Below are 11400 nucleotides of genomic sequence, written 5' to 3'. Positions count from 1 at the left end.
CTATACAGTCATCTGCGAAAAGTCTAATTTTTGATTCAATGTTCCTCCATATATCGTTTACATAAGCTAGGAACAAAAGTGGGCCCAGAACGCTCCCTTGAGGTACACCTGATGTCACTCTAACTTCCTCTGAGTATTGCCTCCCTACTCTAACTCTCTGGGAACGACCTATCAGAAATTCCCTAATCCATACGACTACCCTTGAGTCCACGCCCGATGCTGCAATTTTATTTAGCAGCCGGTCGTGAAGAACAATATCAAACGCTTTCGAAAAATCTATTATAATCGCGTCCAGCCTGACTGCTTCATCTAGGGCGTCTGATATGTCCTGACAGACTGTGATTATTTTGAACACAAAAAAAAAAAGAGAGAGAGAGAGGAGGAGGAAATGAGAATTATTGCCATAAAAGCAAACTTCACGAGGTAACCTCAAGGGCCGGCACATTTTCTTTTCCGCTTCGGACAGGTTTTCCGTTAGAAACACACAAAAATTTTGCATCATACCGTATATTACGTAATTCTGCATTCATGACTGAAAACGCGAAAAAAAATCTCACGTTATGTGAAACACAGCGGAGGTGAGCAGTAACACGTTTCCAACTCAGTTTTATTTTTCATTTTCTTGTCTTTTTTCTCAATAATTTAGTTATCTTCTATCACCTTCATTTAATCTTTCAGTAGTTTACTAACGCTCTGAATCATTGAAATTCTTCAAACCCTCTTTTTAAATTCACCTCTTATTTCTAGAGGTTCATTCTTCAACTCTGAAGACGGAGGACGTTCCTCCGAAACGTCAATACACTTCTACCAGACCACGTGGCGTCACATCGAAAAAGCTATGTTCAAGTCAGTTTTCTAATGAAACAATATTAAACTGGTAACTTAAAAATCGGAAAGTCGTCTTTATTTCTTCTAAAGAACTAACGTGCCTTGAGACACTCTTGCTCTATGATGGAACTGTCAAAGGATTTACGTAAGCCACAGGAACCCGCAGCTTCATAACGAAGGTCTACCCGGGGGGGACACATACATATATATTCATATAATATGAGGGTATTACCGCGCGCAGCTCAGCATATCATTTCAGCAGACAGCATATTCCGGTTTCCTATTGAATTCTGTTTCCATACAGAAAGCTGGAATATTTCCCACCCCAGTTTTTTGCTCCATGCACACTAATTATGCACACAGTGTTCGGTGCAAGACATCCTAGGACTTATGTTGCATTTCACTATGAAAAGCACCAGATATGTCCTGATTCTCGCGGGTAACGGGGAAATTCTTTCGGTACGTACGCTGAGGCACACAAAGGACTTCGAAGAACTTCCCAGTCTTGTTTTATATCGCATTTCACGTGCTACATGCGCCTCCCATCCTTTGACATAAGGGCAACCTAAGAAATACGAGCAGAATTTATTCTCATATTTGTGAGAGATCGAGAGAGGAAATGAAGATAAATATGAATGTTCTGTTGGACTTGACACCGTGTAATCTGGTAAAAAGAGTGACAACGGGACGGAAAACGTGTTGTTTCCATTCTCACGTTACACCCTGAAAACGGATTCCAAGTTTTCACGGCGATGAATATTAAAATTAAGTCTTCTGCCATGTAATGCCGTGTAGCCTGGTATACTGCGAGGATGCAAGTGTGATTAGATTGATGATTGTGCAGTTAGGAGGGATACTAGCCTCCAACGAAGAGAGGGCGAGGTGAAGTGGTGGGAAAATCTTGTTGACCTTGATCATTCTGCTGTTAATGTACACACGGGAGACGTCACGTGGGGACAATCAAACATCTGTTCCCCCCCCCCTCTTTCCGTCTTGGTTTTGAAAAATAAATCAAATTTGAAAAGGTGGAAACACATAAAATATTACAAGTATTTTATTAATTAACAAAAATAGTTTTAAAGGACTAAAATGTGAACGTCTAAGCACACGCTCTGGCTGATCCCCAGTCGCGGAAAAATCCTGGCGCTCCTCAAACATGTAAGGACACATTCATCATCCTCTAATTTACGGAAATGAGGAAACCCGTGGAGAACAATAAAATATAATTTTGCAGCAAAACGTTTGACGTTAACACAAATGAATCCATATTGTTGACATGCTCTTGCAGAACGTCGTAATTCAGTAAATCCCCACATAACGGCACTGCAGCCCGCCTCATGCACGAAACCTAGCGGAATTTCTCTCAACCTCGATAAAAACCATCTCACCTAACATTAATGATCCAGGGAGCCTTCAACACAGCATCCATCTAGTGAATCCTCTCCGCACTACATCGTCAGCAGGTTACCAACGGCAGGCGCTAGAGGTCTCGTGCTCATTAGAACACAACGTTTCATTCCTGTCAAATTGCAATAAGGTCAATGCATATACCGAACTACATATTGGAACATTCCCCATGTTTTCACGTACATATTCTACCGAACGTTCAGCTGTACCTACTGGCACATGAGTATAGTATTCGGGAGTCCGAGGATCGTTTCCTAATTACAATACGAACTCTTCAAAACCATTACTCAGGTTGTCAAATCAAGATGGATGAGGCATGTAGCATGCACCGGGGAAATTGAAGTACATACAAAATTTTAGTCTGAAAATCTGAAAGGGTGAATTCTCATGGAAGATCTAAGTGTGTATGGGAGAATAATACTAAACTAATTCTTAATGAAAGGGGATATAAGCGTGCACACTGGGTTCATCTGGCTCAGGATGGGTACGGTAGTGGTTCATTGGAAACCCTGTACTGGGACTTCCGGTTCTGTAGGACGAGGAATTTTTTAGCGAGTTAAGCGATTGTCAGCTTGTCACGGAAAGGCCCTGCTGCATATATATTTACATTTTTTTTTTTCCAAACATTTCCTTACATCGGCATAATGTACGGACCTATATAAATGTTAGAACACGTCCAATGCATTAGCAACACCCATCACTAAACCCCAGCAACGCGAAGAAGTCACGATACCTCAGCCGGCAATTCAGCGCTATCGTGAGAAAACCGTTTCCGTGACTCAGTCTCATTGCTCCGCGCCAAGTGACATGGCTACGTCTGAGATTTATGGGCGCCATGACGTATAAGAAGACGCTAAGGAGCCTTACTGAAATCGCAGCCCTAAGAAACCTGAGGAGCTCAAACCCGTCGCAACACCGAAAGTAAGACAACAATTTCCGAGACCCCACCATAACTACAGCTAGTGATGTAAGTATAGTACAGACTGAGGTCGTACAAATCCAACACTTTATCATTTATTGACATCTGCCGTGTTCACGCGTTCNCAACACCGAAAGTAAGACAACAATTTCCGAGACCCCACCATAACTAGAGCTACTGATGTACAGTATAGTACAGACTGAGGTCGTACAAGTCCAACACTTTATCATTTATTGACATCTGCCGTGTTCACGCGGTTAGTTTTACTGTCTTGCCCAAAAACTGTGCGTGCACACAAGCAGGGACGGATTTAGGAGGGAAAGGGAGAAGCGACTGACAGAGATTGCCTCGGGGCATGCGCAAAACAGAAATATAATCCGGAGATTCCACTGAGACATTTGTTCCTCTAAAATCACGAAAAGTTAATTTGTATTTTTAGTTATTATAGGCAGTAACTGCATAATGAGGAGCTTCATAACTTGTACTCTCCTCCACGTAGAATTAGAATGAAGTCAAGGAGGATGAAGTGGGCAGGGCATGTAGCATGAATGGGGGAGAGGGGAATGCATATAGGATATTGGAGGGAAAGCCATAAGGAAAGAGACCACTGGGAACACCAAGGCGTGGGTGGGTGGGCAATATTAAAATGGATCTTAGAGAGATAGGATGGAATGGTATTGATTGGATTGATCTGGCTCAGGATATGAACCAGTGGAGGGCTCTTGTGAACATGGTAATGAACCTTCGGGTTCCATAAAATGCTGGGAAATTCTTGAGTAGCTGCAGAATTGGCGGCTCCTCAAGAACGGCTCAGCTCCATGAGTGAGTGAGTGAGTGAGTGAGTGAGTGAGTGAGTGAGTGAGTGAGTGAGTAAGTAAGTAAGCAAGTAAGTAAGTAAGTTATTATAAGAAGTAGAACAGAAAAAGTGAAACAATTGTTACTGACAGGACCCTCCACATTTTCGTTGCTGAGGGGCCCTGATGCGATAAAACCACATTCCACGAACTTAATGGCTCTACCACGCATATACACATGAAGGTGGGCAGTGAGGCCGAAACCTGTAGTGTCCAATAAAGGAACAGTGAACGACGCTGAACTTAGTTGAGGAGCCATGCTGTACTAATCCGCTGACTGTCGATATGATTGTTAGCTGTAGAATTATGCCCCGTTTGGCCCCGCGATAATTTATACATTTAACATGAGTGCAGACGATTCTGTGTTATCTCGCTGTGTGCAAATGGTAAGAAATGGCGATGTTTCGGAGCAAAACTTCTTCAGCGTGGTGTTAACTGATTCAGGATTGTATCCACATGTTGGGAGTATATAACAATACAGGACACGTTTTATGCCAACGGACATCATGCAGAGTGTCGCCTTCGCGTAAGCTCACCGACGTTTCGGAACTTATTCCTCCCATCATACTCTTACTGATTATTTTGTTTATTCTTTGACTCCGTACACGGAGGCGGCACGTTCTTCCAAAACGTCGGTGAACCAGACTAGACGGCGTCACATTTCAGGCTACAGTACGCTAATTATTTAACACGTCATATAAAGTTACAGTTAAATTAAAACAGGGCAAAGTCCCACGCCATGAAGACGTACCGAGATGTGGTGGTATAGCTCCACGCATTCAAAACCTTGCCGATAGATGGGGATGAGTGGTCAGCTTCAAGCCCCCTTCAATTTAGCCCCTGGAAAAGTTCCCGGTAATCAGTGTGTATGGAACTGGTAACGCCGGAATACAAGAGGGGAAAACTTTTGCACCTGCCGGGAATCGAACTTCGATACCTCGGCCGTCCAACCCGTACCCCGGCCATTTATACGGATTGAGTTATTCTGGCTCTTTGAATGCAGGGAGGGAAAGACGGACGAGCAGAAGAGCTACAATTACGAGCGAAAGCAGCGAGTAACACAGATGAGTGTGCGCGGGCATTACAGTTCCACTAGGCAGGCGCTTCTGTCCCTCCTGTTACGGAGATGTGAGTCCACAGCATCCCTCATATGGTCAGCCCGCTGGAGCACGCTGGCCTTGACGGCACCCTTCAGTACAGGGCGTCCCACAAAGCTGTTCACAACTTCTTCTAAACCCACAGACGGAACAGAGTCACCTTTATAATTGCGCGTGCGTCTTCATCAGAGAGTGACGCAGATCGTTTCGTAATCATCAGAAAGCTCAAGATGGAGGTGGTAAGTTCATCCGAAACGTCGGTTGAATTTCCGCATTAACTTCATGGAGCTGAGCCCTTCTTGAGAAGCCGCCAGCTGTGAGGAACCCGAAGGTTCATTACCGTGTTCACAAGATACCTCCAGCGGTCCCTATCCTGAGCCAGATAGATCCAGTCCATACCATCTCATCCTAAGATCCATTTTAATATTATGCACCCACTTACGTCTTGGTCTTCAAAGTGGTCTCTTTCCTTCTGGCTTTCCCAACAATATCCTATATGCATTCCTCTTCTTCCCATTCGCACTACATGCCCTGCCCATCTCATTCTCTTTGACTTGATCATTCTAATTATACTTGCAGAAGAGTACAAGTTATGAAGCTCCTCATTATGTAGTTTTCTCCAACCTCCCGTCACTTCACCCCTCTTCGGTCCAAATATTCTCCTCAACACCCGGTTCTCAAACACCATCAGTCTGTGTTCCTCCCTTAATGTCCGAGACCAAGTCTCACACCCATACAGAACCACAGGCAAAATTACCTTTCAACGGACTATACATGGCGTCATGTCCCAGGAGATAGCTCATCATAGCCGAACACGAGAAATTTATCTTTCGGAGCCTGGGCACGACAGCCGGTCAGGACGCTGTGGAATATAGAAAAATCTCTGGTCCCTGCCGAGAATCAAGCTCCGGCCGTCCAGTCCGGCTCCCAGTATACTGGCAGGGTTGAAACAGAAGCAGTCAAACACCTGCTGCAAATCAGGTAAGAGCCTGGTAGTGTCACAGGACCTGTACATATCAGCAGGTGGGTCCTCCTGCGGCACCCACAGCGCATGTCTGTACGCGGCCCCGTCATCTCTGCAATCTGCGCCACAAGGCGTCGGAGCAACAGTGACCCACCTACCCTCAGTAGTCACAACTGGACCACACAGGGGTTCTACCGTACGTGTAGTCCGCTGGAAGTCAACCAGACGTATCGGAGGAACACAGCGCCTCCGTCTTCAGGTTCGAATAATAAGGCAAGTAAGAAACCAGTACGAGCTATACTTCCTACCTGATTCATACTTGTTTGTCGCTTGACTTATTCTCCGACACTGAAGGAGGTCAAATGTTTCTCCGAAACGTCGGTTACGCTTCAAAGGACTGCGAGGAGAGTCTGTAAATAGGTCACAAATTGAAGTAAAACAGTTGTAATGGACGTGATAGTGTTTCTGTGTGTATCATTAGGTAGCAGCACATGTTCAGAGGCTAGTTTCGGTAGTCAAAATGGCGACCGCGCTTGAACAGCATACTACCGATGAGCAGCGTTCTATTGTGCGTTTCTTTTTGTGGGCAAAAGGACTCAGTGCAAAGGATATTCATAAACAAATTTTTCCTGTTTACGGTGGGAAGTGTTTGTCATGTAAAGCGGTCCACAACTGGGTGGCAAACGTTTAGCTGATGACGAAGAAGTTGAAACGGAGGTGCGGAAGTGGCTGAGACGTCTATGCTGCGGGTTTCGGAGCACTGGTAAAGCGATGAGACAAGTGTATCAGAGTTGGTGAAGGCTATGTTGAGAAATAAACGTTTTTTTTTCCTAGGTTGGGATATAACATATTTTACGTGTTATATTCATTTGTGTGCCATTTACTGACTCTCCCTCGTACATGAATTATCCCAGAAGACGTGAGCCTTCTTAGCTACAGCTATGAGAACCTAAAATCCTATAAATGGACCACAGTTCGATTCCCGAGGATGGAGGTTAAGTCGGTTAAGCGAAAGACTGCACACAGATTCGCCCGACCCGCCTGCCTAGCAGCTACCATCGCTCCCGTCATCCCATTTGTATCCGGCCTGCGTTTCGTCTGTCTCTTTTAACCTTCTTCATTTCTTCCTTGTCACACTATGAAGAGTAGTGTGCAGTGCAGGTAAGGTGGAAGAGCAGGAGGACTTTAAGCCAGACCATCAGTGTTCATTCTTTCCCTGACTCCACTAAAGTTTATAAACTGATATTTCCTTTCATTAGTTCGATGTGAACTGTGTCCGTTATGCCACTGTCACTCTCAGCTCCTCCACCCGCATAACACGGCAGGTAGGAAAGCGGGCGGAGCGACATGTTCCATTCGCGGTAAAACCCAGTAAACTTCTGCGGGTGATTCACTGCGCACAGACAATCAATTTGAAAAACCGCAGGCTCACGCCATACAAAAATTTCAGGAACAAACACGACTAAAGTATAATTTTCCGGAATGTGATACCACTGTCCGACAGAAATCCACAGACGTTTCGGAGGAACGTACCTCCTCCATCTTCAACAAGAGGAATATTCTTTAATGCTAGTGGGGTGGGACTAAGTCCCTTGTACTGCGGCCACTTCTGGCCTATTGTACCAGCCCCAGATGATAGGTGAGGGTGATTGTGGAGCAATTGGTGGAATGAAGATTGGCAGGGGAAACCGAAGTAGTCGGAGAAAACCTGCCCCAGGGTCACTTTGTCCACCACAAATCCCACTTGAACAGACCCGGGATCGAACCCGGGCCGCCGCGATGGGAAGCCAGCGACTAACCGCTTGAGCTGTGGCGCGGAAAACAGGAGTAAGACAAGAAAGAAAGACACACGCAGCCATGACATGAACGAGTTACGTCGACTTCAGACCGATATTCTTTGTGGATGGTAAATTTTATCCCTGCGATTAATAAATCCACAGCAATCCAGACCGGTTTTGGGGCCCAACCAGCACCCTATCCAATGGGCACTGGGGGTACCGCGGCCGGGACGTGAAGCTGACTACTCATCTCCGATCAGTGCCGAGGTCAATAATTTTTGGTGGATGCTTAAATAAAACCTCTCTTACCATTTCTGAAATTTAAGACATGCTGAAACTTTCGATGTGAGGCTACAACACATACACAAGCAGCAAATGAAGACAACACAAGAATACAGTGAGTGTTACTTACAGCTGAAGTTGTAGTCTGAACGCCAACTCCAGCTGGCTCCGCATTCGCACTCTTCTGGTAGCGCTGATGTAGCCCGTCACTTGCGTGCACTGTGCCCCCACTCCCCGCCCCAACGATATTAACCTTCTGGAGTCCATTCCTCAGGTTCCGGTACGGCGAACACTTGGCAACGTCCACTTGGTCCTCCGAATCAACGGAAGAGGTGGAGGCCGCACCTCCCCTCATTGCAGTCGGAGTGTAATACCGCTGCTGGGCACCAGATGCCAGCGGTGAACCATTTGCTGGCGTGTGGTTCGGTGTTAATGGAATGAAATACTTGTTATTTGACCCCGTGGTCGACGTCGAAGCGTCGCTTGTAGGTCTGCTACTAGTATCTGACGAGGAAGACGAGGAGTTCGGAAAAGGAGTGCTTGAGGAATGTTGGTTAGTTCTGGAAGTTCTTGTTGATGCCGGTGCGCCTCCTGACACGATAGTAACAGGTTCCCAGACCTCGCTCGTGTGGCTCGTATAATAGTTGTCTTCTTTGGTTTCCCGCGATCTTTCGTCAACTACTTGGCCGCCGCGAGCCACCGTCACTTCTTCGCGGGTTACCACCGAAGATTTGACGCTGAGGCTCGTCTCAAGCCTGACTGGCGCACGAAGAATTCCGGCTCTGATCAGAATTTGGTTGAGCAGGTCACAGTGAGGCACTGTTCCGTGCATTAATGCCTCACGGATGGCTGCACCATCCTCCCCTTCTAAAGCGATTGGACAACCATTCACGAGTAGAACCTCTTCCTCGCGAACACACGATTTCTTCTCGCAGTCAACTACCTTCACGCCTTTGCCGAGGATAGATTCAACTGTTTCTTGTATTTCGTCGTCCATGTTGAGATGCGTTCCTTAATTTGGCGCTAACAAAGGAAGAAGCACCCTTCCTCGCATGTGGATCCTATGGAAGGAAAGGTCAACTGTAAGCCAACTGTGATGCAATCGCGAGTATCACGCCAAATGCTCCAGAAAAAGTCCGTCCAGAGTTTAACGGCTCGTCTTTTGATAAATGTAAAGTCACGTCTGCCTAAACACCATACCACGGAGGTGTACTTAGGTAGCAGAGACATAGTGGCATTATACAGGCAGTCAGTGGCGATATTCACGTTGCTGTCGGGGCATCAGCGAGAATTCACTGGGGAGGAGGTTGTGTGGAACATAAAGCCAATTTGGACGCGGTAAAAGGGTAAACTAATTTCTGTGCTCAATTAGTTAAGCACTATGGTATGAAGACATGGAACAGTGGAGGTATAGCTCCACGTTATCTTGACCTGGGTATTAGATGGTGGGTTGTCAGCTTCATGACCAGGCGGCTTTACCTCGAGAAAGACCCCCTGTACCCATTGAACACGGGACTGGGTGGGCCTCTGAGTCGGTCTGGACGCTGTGAAAAGAAAAATCTTACACTGCCGGGAATCAAACCCGGGCCGTCCAGCCCGTCGCTATCCCGACACCATCTGGACAAGATCTGAATTTCAGCAGTCCAGCCTAAAGCTGTCGTTATGCTGAATAATTCCACGTGCCTTTTATAACAAAGTTGCGAAACCATAATTGTACCCAGAGATTGTTTAGGGTGGATGAAAACAAAAATACTGATGTTTCGGGTAACTCTTCAGTGAACTTCTTCAGATCAGGAAACATACTTGTGAGTTGGATCCTGAACTGTGCCTGAAACGTCAACAGCCTTAAATTACTCGGTTAAGCCACTTAAATTTCAGTTTCAATTAAATGGCCTTAGCGCTTTCCAATTAATGTATTATCTTTGTGAGAGAGGCCTTTTCTTAACACGAGGTGACGGCGGTCTGTAACAGGAAGCGGGTTCTTAATATTCCAGAAAATCTGAGTGTGTAAGACCGCAGCAAAGCAAGAATATTTCGTAACATAATGCCGAAATTAGGAAGGCAGTGGAGAACCAGTTTAAAAACAAAGAAACTGAAACATCAAAGAAGTTTCACGAGCCACAGACGTTGTCGTGCCAACAAGAAGTGAGAGATCTCGGACAACAACTTTGCTATAAAAACAAAAACAACAAAACAACTTGTTAATCATTTTCATTTGGACCAAATCTGGAGCATTGGCAGGCGTCACTCTCTGGAGGTCGAAACCATGGTGTCAACTCTTGCATCGCGCACGCGTAGAAGATATTTCCGTGTTCAAGAGCGGCAAGCATCCACACCCGGGTGTATACAAGTACGTTAACCGCATACACAGATTACAACCACAGCGATACTGAGCAGTATCCGTCAGATATTAGTAGCTGCGGCTAGGCACCGGCTAGTGACCGATACGGGTACAGACTGACGCATCGCAAACTTCGCTGTTCCGGCCAATCACGAAGTACGAAGACATTAGTGTACATTCACATGACAGTTTTAATATAATTCTCTTATTCTCTCGAATATTCTGTTGACTTATGGGTTTCCAGGCCAAAATTTTATATGCAATTATTCTGCCCCCCCATTCATGCTACATATTCATAAATATACAGGGTGTCCCAGAAGGAAAGGTCAATATTCTGGTAAGCCATACTGTCGGCCATTCGGTAAATAGTGGCCCGCGTAACGAGTGGACTCAGTCTCACCCCCACACCATAAGAAATTATTTTAAAAATGTATGGTAGTTCACCGACGTAGAAGCGTAAGGTAAAGTGAGCAACCGGCATGAAGCTGGTAGAGGCATTAAAATAGATGAAATTTGTTCTGATCTGGAAAAGAGACGCAGATAGACGCCGATTGGCTCGCTGGTCCTGTCAGATCAAAGCTGTCCTGCTTGGCATTGCAACTTCTCGTTACACCACGGGGCCCCTACAGCCCGTTAGGAAAATAAAAAAATTAATGGACATTCCTTTTCATCTGAGCGACCAATAGACTATCCAGTTTCAAAACAAACTTCATTACGAGTCTATAACGACCCAAAATTGCTTCGCAGCTGTCGAGCGCAGGGCAGAAACAGACAGACTGGCCAACATGTCCGTCCGCCCGCGACGCGACGGCTGAGGGCAACATATCCGTGGGCTTTTCATGCCGCGTCAAAGCGACCTACCACTGACCAATCGTGTGGCTGTGTGGAAACAACCTCGTTCAAATCAACGGTTCACTAACACACGCCAAA

At 45.8% G+C, this 11400-nt stretch overlaps 1 protein-coding gene across 3 annotated transcripts in view; it reads right to left on the bottom strand.

Moving 5' to 3' along the window:
* The window catches only part of LOC111866120 (ras-GEF domain-containing family member 1B), a 576878-nt gene that overhangs the window by 361249 nt on the left and 204229 nt on the right, over positions 1-11400 (bottom strand). Inside the window, exon 2 of one of the 3 annotated variants that reach the window (XM_023854749.1) lies at positions 8260-9190. The exons of the other annotated variants lie outside the window; for them this stretch is intronic. Coding sequence (XP_023710517.1) covers positions 8260-9126 — 867 coding nt within the window. The 5' untranslated portion in view covers positions 9127-9190. The remainder of the gene's footprint in view (positions 1-8259; positions 9191-11400) is intronic. 3 annotated transcript variants of the gene reach the window in all.

Source organism: Cryptotermes secundus, unplaced genomic scaffold (genome assembly GCF_002891405.2).
Source record: "Cryptotermes secundus unplaced genomic scaffold, Csec_1.0 scaffold318, whole genome shotgun sequence".
Lineage (NCBI taxonomy): Eukaryota > Metazoa > Arthropoda > Insecta > Blattodea > Kalotermitidae > Cryptotermes > Cryptotermes secundus.
This window is presented reverse-complemented; position numbering and strand designations above follow the sequence as displayed.